Below are 17,970 nucleotides of genomic sequence, written 5' to 3'. Positions count from 1 at the left end.
GATCTGAGGTAACAAAATGTACCGCAGGAGATCTCAAAATGTACCTCAGTAGTGGCATTTGTTATGCCGTCCAAAACCATGAAATTGCCAGATTTTGGGCAATGTGAATAATTGATGGTTACGTTCAGAGAGCACTGTAGTACAGAAAAGTACTACAATGAATGTGTGCCCCTGTTTTCGTAAAGCACAGTAACTGTTGTTTTACTGAGATGGAAGCAAATAGGGTTTATTTCTGTAAAAGCTGTCTAGAATATGAATGTTCCTGATGCACAGCATATTCCACTGGTAAATGGTAAAATGTAGCAATGCACAAATTAGTAAGTTGAATGGTTTTTAAATTTTTTTTCAATGCCATAATTTATGGTTTATTAAAGTTTGTTTACTGTGCCATTATTTTGTTGGTTTAATTATGTCCTAATCAATGAATTCAACGTTTAGTGGTTGATATATTTGTATACCTATTTTTCATGCTTTTTTTTGGAAAAGAATACATTCTTGTATATCTCTAAACAAGATTTATCTATTTTTGGTTTTATCAGTTCTGATGATGTCATACTGGTCTCTGTGGAAAACCAAAATTCAGCAACTGCGATCTCTGTAACCACCCCTCTTTGCAAGCATGTTTGAAAAACTTCTGTTGTACGCTAGTAGTCTGATATATAAAAATTGTTTAAAGACTCCTTGGCTCCTGTAATCTTAAGTTGTACCTAAATGCAAGAGAAAGGAGAAAATTTGGCATCTTCCTCTGCACTGTTTGCAGGTACTTATGTAGAATCTCATTTTTTGCTCTGAACGTGTATGAAATCAGTACTTCTGGTGAAGCTAGGGCTGGGGTTTGGTGGGTTTGTGTCTTGTGCTAATCTTAAAATTGAGTCCTGATTCTTTGTAATCACTACTGGTCACGTTTCATATTAGACTAATTTTTAAATCCAGTGACATGAAAAATCTGATTTGAACAAATGTGTTACTAAATGCATTTGATAATTACTATATTACTTGAAATTATCATTTTTGTGAACTGCCCCATCGGTATTGTGCCATTCGGTTGGTTTCACAGTTCTGATAACAGGTATATAGCTTTGAGAGAATTTTGAAAGCTCTTTTGTCAGTGAAAAGGAATTTGCTGCTAATTCTGTGTGCGATGAATTAGTATCCTTCTAGTGTCTATATGATTGAAAGATGAAAATTAGTGGTTACAGGGATTCAAGATGGACTCATTCTGTTCAAGTTTCACTTAATGATAATCTAACTGGACTAAACTGAAGGAATCTTCCCATTTCAAGACGTTGTCACTTGGTGGATTGTTTTGTAAAGACTAAGAGTCTTAGCCTGAAATTAACACATCTCACGATATGGAAAAACCCACAGCATGTAGAGAAAAATCATTCATATACGAAGTAAGGATTTTAACAAAGCTGTCTTTTGATAGGTAGAAAAATATTTAAAGCTTGCATCATTTGCAGGCAGAACAGAAAAAGATCAGAAATATTTATCAAACAGAACTCAAAGCCAGTGTGCCTCAATTGAGAATTCCTAAAGCTGAGAAAAGAAACATCAAGTGAAATACTCTTTTACTCAACTTTTGTACGATATTAATTTTTAAATTGTGCATTTGCATATTGCAGGATGGCTTAGAACTTGATGGGAAGTTAGACTTTTTCTCAGCCTCTTCAAATGGGAAAGAAACAAGTGTTTAATAGTCAGGCTTTGAAGTAGGCTTCTCTCAATAGAGCCACGAGGAGGCTCTGTTGTAACGGTGTTGGAGTAGTAAGACATTTTTCCACAGAAGTGAGCAAATAAGTAATGCCAGGAGATACCGTCATTAGAAATAAACACACAAAACCCCCTAACCCCAAAACCTGATCCAGTCATCCTTCCCCTTTTTCTTCTTTTTCCTTCCTTTCCCTCCCTCCCGCTCCAAACTGGTTGTCCCTAAAAATGTGTGAAAACATTATTTGCTAACAGCATTTAAACTTTTACCCTACAAGCTTTTAGGTTTCAAAACAAAACCAAAGTTTTTATTCCAAAGTTTTAATTCTTCAATACAGATACTTTAAGTAAGATTTTTCTGCTCAAAATATTGTACTAAAAAGTAAATAAAAATATCTAAAGTAATATAAAAAAATCACTCAAGAAAAGGAGAATATGGTACCATTTTTACTTCTTGCTGCTAATATATTTAGAAGGTTGAATCTGTGAAGCAGTGCATACGTGTTATATTCCTACCCTTTCCTTTGTAGCAATGTGTGCATATTTGGTATAAATGAAGTTTTCTGAACCTTAGCATTTATGACAGCAACACAGCTGACTGACAAACTTTCTTCTCCAAGAAGCAGCAGTATAATAGACCAAAATCTGTACCATATGATACAGTTCAGATATCAGGATTGTTTCATATCTATTGAAATTTATTGTAGCAGTTGAAGTTCATGAAGGCACCTGCAGTTTTACTCACCTGTGCAATGTACGCCTGTTTTAAAACTAAGTAACTAAGTACATGCACAGGTTTGTGGCTTTTTGGCTAAATTTGTTAAGAAAAAAAAGAAAAAACAACACAAAAATACCCCACATCTAGAAATTCAGTTAGGGCAGCAATGATCCAAAGGAAACAAATATCCCTCTAGATGCAATGGTAACCTCCTCAGCACTCCGTTTGACAGCACCCAAGTTGTTATTACCAGCACGTACTGAGTATTTTCTACATTGGGGAAAATCTTACTGGACAGCGAAACCAAACGTCAGCACATGCTGAATACATGAACAGCGGTTCATCTGTGACACTTCTCTTAGTTTGGAAACTATACAGTTGACAATTCAGAAGTTTATGTATCTACATGAAACTAAGTATGAATAAAAAAGTAGTTTAACTGGCTTATTTGTTATTGTTGTTGTTTAAATAACAACTGGGTTTGTCTTGGTGCCTAGACTTTCAAGCAATTTCCACATCTTCCTCCACTGCCAAGGGTCCCTCTTGTCCAGAGCTTGCTGAAGAATTCAAAGACTCTCCTCAGAATCCCCAAACTAGAAGTGTCTTATGTGAAAAATCCAAAGGGGATTGCACTGTCATGGACCCTTACAGAAGTTGACCCAAAGTGTGCTTCCCTACAGAGTTATCACTTGTACCTGTTCCATGAAAACCTCAGTAACAATTCTGCATCACATTGGAAGAAAACAGGCAAAACGGGCGTTACCACTTTCAGTGGCTTGCTGTTTATCACAGGTTACCAGCCCTAAGAAGCAGCACTTTGTCATTCAATGAAAAGATACATGTGGACATTCCAGACCATTTTGTGATATACAGTCTATAACTTCTTAAAATACCCTTCAGGCAACCCTGACTACCTTAACAAGTGCTCTGCTATTCCACTGTTAAGTACTGCACTGTTGCTTGCAGGGAGTGCTGAGTGAAAGCATTATCTGTACTGCAGACAGGATTCATTTCCTGGTTTCCTACTTGTTACAGTCTGTTATGAACTTTATTCCATTAATTCTGTAAGCTTGTTTCTACGGCCTTGAAAATGAAGTCTGGTTTTTAAAACTAATTTACTTCTACATTTCACTTTCTTTCATCTGATTACTTCAGAGAGGATTATTGTGCATGTGAAAGAAACAACATATAATAGTATTTCCAGCGCCACTATTTTCTTTATTTCAGTGGCATTGATGAACCATGATTTTAGGAGTCTTAGCTCCCTAGTGTTTGGAAATGTAGTGGCTCATCTCACTCCTATTTTTAGAAATTATAGGAAGGATTCTTTTGTTTTGTGCCACTAGCTAAATGGCACAAGCTTCCACAATGCTCAAGGTAAGACAACACTGCTGTGGTCCCTCCATTACTATGAACCCGTTAAGAACCATGTAAAATGAATTGTTGATGTAGCTGGGGTAATAAAATAGTTAATGCCTCAGCAGCACAGTTCCTATCACCTACAGTGCATTTTTTTGTTTAAAGATATCTCTTAGCAAAGTAGTGCAGAACGTCATTTTCTCTTCTCCTGGATGGAATACTTAATTTAAAAAAAAAACAAACCACATTTTTTTTTAAAAAAGAATAGGTATATTGACATAAATATTCTCGATTTGTTTTCCAAGATTCTTTCCTGTACTTCCCTTCAGATGCTTACTCGCTGGCTAAAAAATGTCCAGGTAGATTCACAGCTCCTAGTGAATATTTTAATAGTTTGGACTTTTCTGTTCACTATGATTAGCAGGCAGAAGTTGTATGGGGTTTGAGAAATTGTTTCTGGGGAATTTGGGGGGGGGGTATTTTGGATCAATCTGTACAAACCCATCTGTGGTGTTACCACCTCAGTGCAAACGTGCAGCTTGGACCAGGGCAGATAGATACAGAGGTAACCAGCCTGTTCTAACATTGTTTTTTCACGTGGTCAAGGCACTCACCCTAATCTTAAATACACAGCTCTGTCTGTGCAAAGGATGAAAAACCCCACCTTACAAGTAACCTACTTATCAGAGCATCTGTGGATCTTGCATTACTAGGAGCTATTCTTTTGCTACCATAGACTGAAATGTTCAATACACTAATATTTTTTCTGCTTATCTTGGAAGGTCTTCAACAAAGGACAAAAATAACCAGCTTGTGGTTCTAGTACAGGCAGGAAGAATTTAATTTTACCTGTTCACAGAAATACTCAACTGTTTCTCATCCAACATTGTGTAAATATATCCCAAGCTTAAAGACAAGGTCAGATTGCTAAATCAAGCTTGCTATTACAGTACAAGAATTTGTTTTAACTTTATTTTCATGTACAGTTTCAGAATATATAGAGCATAGAAAATGGTATATTTTAAAGGCATTATCAGGTAGAAAGAATATCCTAAAATACGTTTGTCCTGTTAAAACTTTAGTTCAAACTGGTTTGGCATTTGTTTTCTTGGTACGCAGAACGCTCCCATCTGTTGTTTTATATGGCATCATGCGTATGCTGCTGTTTGTACACCGTGGTGTGTGAGCTCTTCAGTTTTGATTAAAGGGACAGTTTTTACTGCGGAATTAAGCTGTGTGTTCATGTATATGTACACCTTTATTTGAAATATTTGCTCTATAGATGACCCAAGCATTATCAAGGAAAGAAACTGAAGAAGTATCTCCTCAAGTCAGTGGCGTAACAGCTTAACTTATAATTTTACAGGACTGTCTTCTACATAGAAGATAGTTTTAATCATATTTGCTGAAGAATTTCCCGTACTAGTTCCTCTTTGAATTAAACTAGCAAAATGCCTAGCTTTTTATTGTCTGCTTTCAACCTCAAACCTGCATCTGCTTAAGACATATTCTGCTTGCTAGCAAAATTCAGGTTTTGAATCTGAAATGTATTCAGAAAACTGTAGGAACACTTTTTTAAAAAGTAGGGTAGTAATCCTTGACATTCAGAGCATCCCCAGTAAGAGGAAAAAAACAACTGACAGAACACTAGCATCATGCTAGACTGATGAGAACGCATTTTGCTCAGACTGATTGGGGTTTTTTACTATTATTATTATTACTCTTAATATGTTGTCCTGCTTACTTGTCTGATTTCTTAGCAGCCTTGTGGGGCTTTCTTTGCTCCTGAAAGACAAGTCATACATGCCAAAGCATTTTAGGATGTTCAAGGAACAGAGATGAAACTATACAACCTATTCCTCCCATTGGAGACAGTTCCTATATAGTTATGCACCTGAGCCTTCACTTCGTGAGAAACCAAGGATGTATTCTCTGAAGGAATGGGTCAGACCATCAGCTGATGTACGACGCAGTAACTATCGGCTTGAGGAGAGCTACACTACTTTGTAGTAATGAGTGTGTTCTACCTTAAGGGTAAGACCTCATTCAAAACCTATTTATTTTTTTATTGCCTGTGTATTGGGCCAACTGTAGTGAATATACTGAAATCAGTAAATGGTTAGTGCTTTTACAAAGTCAAATCTATATTTAAGCATCAAAGCTGTGACTAACCAGAAAAAGGTGCTTCATTCAATTCTCCACACTGATCTCCCAACTCCAAACTCACCATCAGCCAAAGCCAGTATTACACTGCTGAGCAGTTACACCCGGTATTACAGTACAGATCTAGCTCACAAAGTTACTGAGAAATAAAAATCACAAAGTCATTTTATCTTGAAAAAAAATCCTGGAATTCATAAGCATAGTAATTGCATTCTGACTTATTTAGCAGGAGTGTTTAGTTCAAGTAAAATCCACAAAGGAATTTAGAATGAATTTTTTAAAGGCCAATTTCCTAATGGGCAGACTCAGGGAATGCTTTTGTAAATGATATATTAGTCATGAAATCACTATGTAATAAAAACCCAGTGTAACAAACGTGGAGTTTGTTTGTAAAAACCTAAATTGGGCATTGCTTGATCATTAATTTGCTTAGAAAGTTGCAGATGTGATGCAAGGCAAGGTGATGCTTTTTTTTTTTTTACCCTTTTCTTCCTTCCAGAAAGACTATGCACAATGCAAAAATAAAGGGGTGCAGGATTTGAGTGGGATATTTCTTACTGCTCAGACTATTCTGGTCCCAAGCTGTGCAGGGAATTTGCTGGTAAATTCTCCCGCGAAGGGGCTGTATGCTTAAACTAAATATGAAAGAGAATCAAGAGAATAATTTGCTGGAGTACAAAAAGGAGTTGTTTACTTTTGCAAAGCAAGTGGTTTTAATAAAAGCTCGATGACACTTACTGCACATTATAAACAGCTGAACACTAGTCCTGTGCCAGAACAGACGCGCCGAGTGCAGCTGTGGACTTTTATAATTGTTTGCTTTCTTCACTGTGATCTGGACTTCAGTTTTGCTCCCCCTATAGTTATTCCAAAGGGATACACCTGGTCCAGGAATATAGTTAGCATATTGCTTACACGTTCATTTGCACGGACTTTATTTGTAATCCACTAGAGGCCAGGAACAAACTGTTGATGTCTAGTAAGGGAAAACCATTTATGATGATGCAGTATGTAAAAGAAACAACTTGGCTCTGTCCTGCTCAGCCCCCTGACCTGTAGGTGCCGGCATTCCATTAACCCTGCCATTTTTTTTAATTCTGTTTCATATCAAGGACACAGTACATTTTTAGAGAAACAATACCTTTACTACAAAACCATGTAAATGATTATATACAAAATGGTTACTGGAACTTGGTTTTGTACTGTAGTGACAGAAAGAACTAGCTGCGGACATTTATTTACGCTTCCTTAATACTAGGTACATAACGCCACTGATCAGAGTAAAGGCAAATGCAATCCAGGCTAAGACGAAGGAGTAGCCGTACTGGCCTTCAGAGACTTCAGTGCTGTATTGATGGCTCTGGTGGAGTTCTTCATGCCTATCTGTATAAATGGAAGCTGCAATCATAACACACAGACCTGGAGGAGGAACAAAATAGTAAAGTTTAGCATCTTAAAATACTATCAATATGCATAACAACTATTCACCATTGGCTCTCTTCTGGCAGTTGCTTCCCCCAATGTCCTTTTTTTTGCAGACACTCATTTTCCATCCTCAGACTAAACTGGGAGCATTTGAGGACACATTTCCAGTTTCTTTGGCATGGATTAAATTTGAAGCACTGTTGTTATTTATGTCATTTGCAGTGAACACAAAGTGATTCTAAACATCTGGATAGTTTTAAAGACTAACAAAAAATTAAGGGAGTACCTGCCTGTAACCATTATGGAGTTATTTAATGTGTTCAAGAAGTTCAGAATCTCAGATTCCTTCCCTTCAAAGTTTAAATGACTTTATTCTGAACAGTGATGTCATCCATGTTTTAACTGCCTAAATAGCACAGAATGGAGCAGTTCACTGCTTAAACAAATACAAAGGATAAGCTACGGCCTCAAGAGAACTACGAATTTTTCATGCAGCTCATTCTTTTTGAAACCTTTTTCCCCTTCCCTTTCCTACTTTCATGTAAACATCATTAAAGTCACAAGCATTGAAAAATCACTCACATGACAGGAGCTGGATAATAGAGGTTAACACAAATCTTTCTCCTTGCTTTAGACGGAAGAGTTGAAGAATGAAAACCAGAAATCCCACACAACAGAAAATAGTAGATAGGATCATGGTGGCTTGAACAGCTTGAACTGATTGATATTCTGCAAAAACAAAAGCAGCCTTGACTGAAAATACAGTTTCTCTCTTTGCCCACTGCTGCAACGGGTGGAGGGGCAGAGCTGTGCTCTGTGTGCAGGAGCTCAGCGGATGATACAGCAAACCCTTGTGCACGCATTGCCTAGGGTGGTTCTTCTCGGCTTCCTTGTATTAATACAGCCAGTGGTTTAAGGACTTTTAAAAGCTTTTCATAAAACGGAATAACAATACTGAAGAGAGTATTTCTCCCACACCACACCCCTTGCCACCATCAGCGTACTGAACGTAGCCAGTTTGGGGACCTGTGCAGTACCGCAGGCAGCAAACACAAGCTCGTGACACTTGTGTCAGCTCAGAGACGCCTGTGCATAATGGATCACCTCACTGCAGCACAATATGCCCTGCACCGACTTGATGCTTGGAAAGCAAAACAACTGTATGGGTATGTGGCTTTTCAAATCAGCTACCTCTTTAATATGCGCGAAGATTGAAAGTGTAGAAATAAAGTAAATGTAACATTTGAGGGGTTTTTTTTTTGTAAAGCAGGATATTAGGCTGTGCTGTATGTACATTAAGTCCTCTTTGTTAAAACTCCAGCTTGTGTTCTGACTTTCTTCCACTTTTTCCCCCCTTCCTGTACGCAGCCAGTATTTTTAGGTTCTTTAAAAGTTAGAAGTTCAATTCTGAGGCAATTTCTATCATTTCAGCCACTTTCAGATAACTTCACTGTTTTTACCTGATCTAATTTTTTAAGCACTTTAGCACTCATTATTTGTTTGTGTTTACTCTGGGCTTTCAAGTGCACCTGACAGTTCACTCTGCTTTCCTCTCACAGAAACTGTTGCAACCGTTTGCTTTTCCAAAATGAAAAGCCAGTATTAAAGTTTTTAGAAGACCTGACTAGTTAAAGCATGCAGATTTTTGAACAAATATATTATTGACTCTGCAAATTTCATAGCAATTTCACCAGATCTCCTGCTAAAGGAACCAAGACATAGGCATGGAGAGACACTTACCTCTGAATTGATCAGTAATAGCCACACAGGTGCTAGTATTTGTGGCACACATACTCCAGACATCTGTAGAAAAATTATCTCCTACCCACCAGGCCTGCAAAATACAAGTAAAGGGCTTTTACAGGGGGAAAAAACAAAACAGAAACCCAAACATAAAACTCCTTAGTTGTCTTGAGTGTCTCCTTATCAGATCCATCAGCTGGAACAAACTTCTGTTCATTTTTGATACTTAACCATTCAAACTAAATTTGAGATCTAATGGCATTTTGGAATAAAGGGTATATCATTATTCACATGTCATTTTCATTTTAGACCTGTGTAAAGGAGAAAAGGGAATAGATGGCGATCTTAAACATCCCAAAGCACAAGGGATTTTCTACTGTTCAGGCAGAAATTTTGGATAGTCAGTGATCGCTCACCGCTTAAGATATCTAGACAAGATCTGCTTTGTTCATCCAGACCCTGTTGAGGATGCACAACTCTTTAAAGGCACAGCAGGAATTTAATTCGCAGGAAATAGCAGGGTATACATCTATGAAGCAGAAGGCCTTTATAAATGTTCTGGTTCCTGACACTGAACTGAATTAATCTCAACTTAACATAGCTGTGCTGTCAATGGGCAAATGCTGTACGTACACTATGGCATCTGACTGGGTGTGACTAGCGACAAATTAAGATCCTCCTGTGCTATTTCTATTCCGAGGTTTTAACATTTAAAGCAAAATGGTGCTACACTGACTGAACGAGCTGAACCAAGTCCCCCAGCTCCACCCTGCAAGCATGGCAGGATCTGTAAATACACCCTGGCCAAGTACCTCACAGGGGAGAAGATCAGCTGCGTCACATGGGCTTATAACATGCCACACAAATGCATGGTACGTACTTGTACAGTCTTACCCATGTACACCAGCAACGTGGTATCAGTGGGATTTTTGCTACAAAAAAGTGTAAGGAGACCAGTGCGCCTAACAAAGTTACGTGCTTTCAATAAGCAAGTTGAAGACAACTGGAGAAGAATAACTTCATTTTTATGAGGCAGAGAAACACCTGCGTGTTTGAGAGAAAAAGAGAAGAAATGACACTTACATTGTCAATGGTTGAGATGAACAGCAGTGCTGCTGAGGTTATGTGGAACACAATAATGAAAGCCAGAAGAATCAACATCCTTGACCTGTGGAGGCTTTAGTCTGAGATAAATCTGTTAAAAATAAGAGCATATATGAACAGTCTTTAAAAGCTGTCAATGGATCAACCTGGTATTATGCGATTTCACTGTGGCTGTGAGTAGTCAAGGTCAGTGTGAGTGTCTTTCAGAGCGAGGTGCTGTTAAGAGTCAGGAACATCATACGCAGTTCGAGTCCGCAGCACGTGTTCTTTCTCCAGAGATTAAAGACTTCACGTAATCAGACTTTACATCAGCATAACAGCTTTCTGTTTGTTCGATGTGATACGGAACTAGCACCACTGGTGTTAACATGAATCAAAACTTGAAATGAAGCCAAGAGGTGCACTTTGCAACCTGCCAGTGGGATGGCTGCAGCGAGTAAACACACAGAGAAGCTTCTTTCTGTGTGCTTCTCCGGCAAGGATATAAGACTCCTTCATGTTGACTTTGAGAGACGTACTTTTCAAATTACAGCCTCATTTGCATGCGATGCTAGAATTTCCACTGGCTATAGTAAGGTCTTGTTCCAACCACACTTTCAAAGTAGGAAGAAACACAGATTTCAAAAGGATGCTTGTAAAACAAAATTAAGTGCATCAAGAACTGCCCCCTGGATGTAGTAACAGCTATGTTGTACCTTAGGTCTCATATAGATTGTCCTTTGTTCATACAGTTGCAAGTTTTATCCATGGATGAATGACTTAGGGCTACCATTTTCTCCAACCTATTGCTCTAACCAGTAGGGCTGAATAAACCCATTAGTCATGTCATAATCCAGTTAGTTATTTTATGTTCACTCACTTAATAGTCTCTCTAGTCTACCTATTATCTTCATAACTTATCTAACCCATTTATTACCATTTCACATCTCAAATAAAAAAAAAAAATTCTTATGTTCAAAGGAACCACAAACTATTTGAACTGGCATGCCCAGGAAATCTGTGGACACGTACAAGTCAGTTAGGAAAAAACTATTGTTACTAAGATGTAGAAATTGCTTGATGTACCTATTATCGTTTTCTTCTTGTTGTGCAAAAATGCTTGCCAACTAATGCATGCTATATTCTGTAAGGAATCTGCAGTCTTGCAGATATTTTCTTTGCATTTAACATGCACCATTCTGTAGCACTATCTGCATGTTATCACTCATCAGTATATTAGCACGTGTTTCTCCACTTCCTTCGCTTTGGACCCATTCTGTTACGTCAAATGACCCCATTCACATAACACAGCAAATATGCAGAAGAAAAGGCAGTTAAGATTTTTTTTAAGACTTCCATAATTTTTTTCATATCTAACTATTTCCTCCCTACTGCCATTTACTAGAATCACGAACCACACGGAGAATTTAACCAAATAAAAGGACTACTTTGACAGCATTTTTAAAGCAGCTCCACTGTCATCCTCATCAGGCTAAAGTACAACTACTCTGCAAAACTTCAACATAAAGATAACAGACAGCATATAAACACACTGAATAGAGACTAGAAGTTCCAGACTAATTCTTTACATCTACAATGTAGCAATATAGCGTTTCACTGCAAGCACAAAGCCAAACAGTATTAAAGTGCTTTTGAGAAAATGAAAATTGATCAGATAACCTTATATCCCTATCTACGTGGAATGACTGTATGGGAAAGCTAAGCCAAATCCTAGAACAAGGAAAGCAGCTACTCCAGCTTTTATTCCTTCCCATTTGCTCACTGTTAAACTTTGCCTTCTCAACCACAATGAAGAACAGAAGTGGTAATTTCCTCCAAAGAGCCAATTTTGCTGTATGACTCAAGATCCTCTGAATCTAGTTCTGCTTCTAGAAATGTCATTCATGGCTGTCTATCGAGCCTTTCTTGAATGAAAGGAAGGAAGACGAAAAAGAAGATACTTTGTGGTTTTGTATAATGCCGCATCAAAATATTTTCATTGTGAAATGCACCAGTCTTCACACAGCACTCTTGTCTTGTGGTTGGCTTTTTTTCTGAGTTTCATTTGTTGTACAGATGGTATCTAAGCAGACAATACTGCAACAGTCATCTGCCATATAAGGAGAGAGAATCAAATTGTACTCGGTATTATTTTAAGAATAACAATACAATTTCATCTTATTACATGAAGCATCATAAAGTAAGAGAGTCAGAAAAGCGTAACCTAATTAAAACCGATCTTGCAAAATCAAGACTTGCCAGCACAGAAAAATCCACTTAATCTTCAATCAAGTGCATGTTTTTGTTTTACTGCTTTCAGCCATAAACAGAAGTGTTTCAAACAGGATGGATAAACATGTACGGGTGATGAGGAGAAGACATTTTATGTTTTATCCAAATAAAGCCAAGATTGAATGAAAGAGGGTTTTGTTTTGTCTTTACAAAAAAATAAAGGACAGTAAGAATAGTTTGATGTTTCGGTTCTGAAGAACCTTCGTAACAGCCATTTTTTGATACTTCCTCCTGACTGGCTGGCAATGGCTCCCTTCACGAGCTGCTACAACTGCTGTGCACGCAGTGCTACAACAACCACACACAGCTAGGGGAATTAAATACGCTGGGAGATAGGAAGGAGACGGACCGATTCCAAGTAATTAATACCAGGAAAAGACAAGAAGAACTTGTTACAAATCTGTCATGCCTGAGCAGGGATCCCAGAAGTGCACAGAAAGATCTGTGGACTTCAATCACTCCTAGCAACTTTATTTTCCCATGGAGACCAAGAAAGAGTGTCTCTGGTTCATCACAGCCTGCACAAGGAGTAATGAGGGGAGGAGGGTCTCCGTCTAAATTCTGTGTATGCGCACAGAAAGCAACGAGCAGCTCCCTTCTCCTGAGATGCAGCCAGCACCAACGCAGAAGCTCCTACAGTGTCTGCATCCCTCTCAAGGCAGAAATTCTGGACTTCCATCTCTCAAGGGGGGACTATTAGCAACCAGTCCTCCTCCACTCCGGACAATGCTGGAATTCAGAAGTTTATTTTGGAGACTCACGATCCTTCCATTCCCTCAGCAAGAAGTTCTTCCTTCCCCCATCCTCTCAGGGCAGCCTGCCTGGGCACCTCTCCTAGCAGCAGGCAGCTCCTTTCCTCTCTCTATGAGCAAGGAAGGACACAGTTATGTTTTCACATGGAGAATTTCTGAGAACACTGTTTGCATTAAGATTCAGAATTCTTACTTTAATAATTTATTACTAACCAAAAACTTTGGTAACATCCTATTCTGCCTACTAGCTGTAGTCCTCTCTGTTTCTTATTCACCATTAACCATTTCTCACGAGCTCTCTTCAGGTTCATAATTGCTCCCGGTTCTTGCAGCAGCAGCTGAAACCCCTGCAGAAGCTTGCCAAACCAACAGCATGCCGCCTGGCAGTGGCTTTTGCCTCGCTCTTTCAAAATGGAGGGTACCTGCAAAAACAAGTAAGCCAGCACTATCGTTTAACCTAATTCTGCTCAGCAGAACGACCAGCAATTTGGGTTAGATTAAAATCCTATCATGTCTTACATTTAATTTATGCAGCCACATGAAAATACTGCTTAAAAGGGGTTGTTAATAAGAATAGAAAATACATTTTTAAATCACGTACATTTGGGAATCTAGTACTTCATACTATTGCATGGAACAAGAATCTGCAAACAACTGTATTAAGAAGATGCATAGAAATGATCAGACAGTTCAAATAAAACTTTGGTATCAATATGTGGTGTGGTGTGATAGGGGATGCTGCAGTATTTTCTTCCATTGCTGTTTTGCAGCTCTGGAAGCACTGCTGTATTGTCAGCGCTGCTCGGAAAAGGTTCCTTGCTCTTACAGGAGTCTTGTTCTTAAATGAACCATGGTTCAACTCTTCTGTTTTAGTCTCTTGATTATAGGTAGGAATGTTTGTATTGATCGAGGAAAGCTTCCTGGGAAGAGTAATTTTGCACTTTCTAGCATTTGAAGTAATATGCACTATGCTCTCAAGTCAAGGTGTTTATGACTTTCAAGTACACTGCCTTTAAGCATGGATGAAGACTGGGATGATGCAACAGATATTGTTCATCATTCCCCAAAGTGGTCTGAATTCTTTTAGTAGTTCTTTCACACACACGAAAAGCTTTATGGACATGCTATAGTTGTCCTTTAAGAGATGATGGAGCCACTCCTCTCAGAGGTACATGATGAAAAGACTGGAGGCAACAGTCACAAGTTGCAACAAGGAATATTCCAATTGTGAAAAATGTATTAATTACATACAATGAGCATGATTAAGTACTGGAACAGGACCCAAGAGGCTGTGGGATCTCCATTCCTTGGACATCTTCATAACTTGACCGAAGCAAGGCCCAGAGTATCCTGAACTCACTCCCTGCTTGGGGCAGGCGTCCAGACTAGAGGCCTCCAGAGGCCCCTTCCAGCTCTGCTCTCCTGTCAAGCCACCGCTATTTCCGGAACCTCCTTGTGCTAATCTCCAGCAAAGCTCAGACAAAAGAGTACATAAAGTTTGACTTAGCACATCACATATGACATTAAAAACAGATTTGAGGGTTATAGTAAGAATGACACTGCAGATCAACCTGAATCCTTCAATTGCAAGCCTCAGCATTTAATACCACTTTACAAAGTATGTTGTAGGGCAGAAATGTACAGGTCGAGCTGAGTTAGAATGCAGACTGCCACTGAATCCAGAGTAATTACTGAGAATCCTACTGAGAACACATCCACATTTGTGGTGCTAATAAGGTTTCCCACAAATGCTGTTAAGTTGCAGGATACTTACACAAAACACATTGAAAACAGAAGGCCAGTTATATTAACAACAAAGATTTTTTCAATTAGTGCAGAAGAACTCTTTCTGGGTAATATTCCAGTGCCACCTTATTTTGCACAGGGAGGCTAAATGCAGCAGTCGCACTTATCTTTAACCTTTTCAGTACTGCCGACTATGGGAAGCAGTAACTTTCCCTTTCATACGAGAGCTGATGTGCTTTACAAGAGGTGGCTAAGGAGGGCCTCTGCTAGAACCTGCTGGGCATGCGGAGGCAGGTACCTTTTTACATGATCAAACACTAGGACAATCACAGAACTGCACAGTATAAAAAAGTAACCAGTCCAGGGTTCCCAACATTTCTGTATGGTACTGAGCAAACACGTTACAAAACTGGATTGCCCCCCTATGTCAAACTCCACCCCCGCCCCCCAAAGCCTCAGTTTACCTTTAAGATAAAGTTTATCTTTAAGGTCCAGCAGCACAAAGAGACATGCCTATTTGAATTTTTTCTGCTGTTTAGTACAGCAAGCAAGCAAAAAGGAAAACTCTGTCTTTGACAGTTCTCAGCAGAAGGTTTATCACTACTTTCTAGTCCAGATACCATCTCCACAACCCATGTTTTCATTTCCTCCCATGCGGTTAAATTCTGCTGCCAGGCTATTTCTCATGTTTGTGCATACTCGACTTTTGCAACCAGAGAAACACGTACACAGTGCAGTCTGTTTATCCGGTGCTCGTTTGCATGGAGAAGGCTGAAGCTCATCCTACAACACTGTCTGCTGTCCTCACTTCCTAAGACCAAGTCAGTTTTTTGTTATCACCTTCATCCGAGTCCCACGCATGGAAAAAATCTTAACACAGACAATCCTGGTTTATACTCCTAGAAACACGGTGAAAACACCACAGAACAGCCCCTGCTCTGGACAGACCAAGGCTGGAGGTGCGCAGACTGCTCGTCACTCACATTGCCTGCTGAAAAGACACACCCAAAAGAGGGGGTAGAGGATCCTGCTGAACAAGTTACCGTACCTGCAGCTTTCTGCACCGAGCTTTTTCATTGCAGCTAGAACAGCAGGTCTTTGGGCCGTCAATAAGCATTCGATTCAGCTGAACTTTCTTGAGGTCACTGGTGTAAAATGGAATCAAAGCAAACTGCCTTAATTATCAATTCTTTTGCCCCTTGGTACTATAATTAAGTCGTATATGTGAAGTTAGAAGGAAAAGCTTGTACAATGGTAGCATGAGAAGTCCATCACCTTATGATGCATCATAAGATGTTTGGATTTACATGACAATCACTTCATTTTGCTCAGCGTTCTTGTGCCACATCTCACGGTGTCTCATGACAGAGAACTCAGGAGTTGGCTCATGTTTTGCCTGTACCGCTGTCTCTAAACTTGCAAAAAACTCTCTGGTTTATAAGGAAGAGTGATACTGGGTCCGTGTCGTCGTCGTCCCGTCCCCCCCCCCCCCCGCCCCCTTTTACCAAATATGAAGGGTTCTGGTTTTCTTGTGTGATTCTCAGAACTGGAACCAAAGTGAAGTAAGTTCAGCCAGCAGAGTTTCTCCCAAACTAGTAAAAGCTTTGAGGATTTCAACAATCCTCTAATGCCTAAATATCAAACAACATAAACCACAAGAAAATCAGGAAATTTTAAGACCAAGGAAATAATTATACCAGTTGAAACAACTTACTCCAATTTCATTATTCCCTCTGCCTGAGTTAATTTAACAGTTGGGAACACCCACATTAAAAGATATAATTTACCAAGTGATATTCCTTAAAACGAGGCAGGTAATATCCAAACTCTTATACTTTCTTCTACACTTTGCCCTTTCAGTGTTCTCCAAGCTGACTATTGCTCTGCCCCTACTCACAGTCTGTGCTATCTGCGCATTAATCCATCATTTGAGTAACTCCCACTGGGTCGCCCGTCTGTCATTTCTGTTGCTGCAGGGTTAACCTGGCCCCATGCCTGAGCTGCAGGGCTGGCCTGACACAGGTGCCCAGTGCAGCAGCCTGTCCTCCCTGCCCTCGGTGGTTCTGCGCACCCCTGGGTGTTGCTGTGCACACACCCCAGCTGTGACACATTCAGATCCTTTCCAGGTCAGCTACAGAAGAATCCTTCTATCATGCAAGAAGAAGTCTGGAAAGGATAAGCACATCCTTGTACCTTTTTTTCGTATTTTTTTTCTGTGTCATCAATGCATATTGGAAAAGAAAAGAAAATACAATTAAAGCAATCTAGTTTGATTTTAGATGATGACCTGGGAGTCTTACTTTAAGGAACTGGCCTTTAAACATTTCATAGGACAGGAGTGCTCATCTTGAAGCCAACACTGCATGTAGGTTTATAAACAGCATGCAAAGGTTTTGCTGCCAGTAGCCCCGAAAAACATATTGATAGTTCTCTGGTGGATGAAGTAAGCTGCTACTGTTAGAACTCACAGATGTAGAAACTAGACAAAAAATAAAGTTTTCTCTTTCATTAAAGTCTTATTTATAAGTGTAATTCAGTAATTAAAAATACAGGTCTACCAACAGATATGGAACTCTGTATTTGTGCTCACATATTCTGTGTTTTCAGGGAATCAAATAAATTGTAGAACTGGACCCTAGCCGACCCATTCTTCATGTGCAGGTGTAGATTCAAATTCTGACCTCTTTTCATGCTCAGGTATTACAGTGCTAACAGGCAATACAGAAACAGTATGTCCGCTTTCAGCCAGGCTAGCAGACCTCCAAGAAGTGCTGGTTGGCTCTGACTAGACCTCTACAATATTGAATGGGAACCCGGGAGGGATGTGCAAAATAAGAGTAACAGTCTACAGAGCAGATGGGCTCCCACCCCATTTTTTCCTGCTATGAAGCTAAGCATGAAGAACAATGTACGCTGTTAAGAAATAAAATTTCAGGCCCCTGCCTGACGTTGGACTTGGAATCAAGAGGCCTAAGTGTC

At 39.3% G+C, this 17,970-nt stretch overlaps 1 protein-coding gene across 1 annotated transcript; it reads right to left on the bottom strand.

Annotated features, from left to right (window-relative positions):
• Positions 1 to 7,184: 7,184 nt before the first annotated feature.
• EMP2 (epithelial membrane protein 2) lies at positions 7,185 to 10,279 on the bottom strand. Its single transcript, XM_009952650.2, has 4 exons — positions 10,202 to 10,279; positions 9,116 to 9,209; positions 7,958 to 8,104; positions 7,185 to 7,369 (listed from the first exon to the last, which is right to left on the bottom strand). Exons 1-4 carry the CDS (start codon positions 10,277 to 10,279, stop codon positions 7,185 to 7,187), a joined length of 504 nt encoding a protein of 167 aa, XP_009950952.1.
• Positions 10,280 to 17,970: the final 7,691 nt, after the last annotated feature.

The sequence above is a fragment of the Leptosomus discolor genome, chromosome 14 (genome assembly GCF_034619465.1).
Source record: "Leptosomus discolor isolate bLepDis1 chromosome 14, bLepDis1.hap2, whole genome shotgun sequence".
Taxonomy (NCBI): Eukaryota; Metazoa; Chordata; class Aves; order Leptosomiformes; family Leptosomidae; genus Leptosomus; species Leptosomus discolor.
This window is presented reverse-complemented; position numbering and strand designations above follow the sequence as displayed.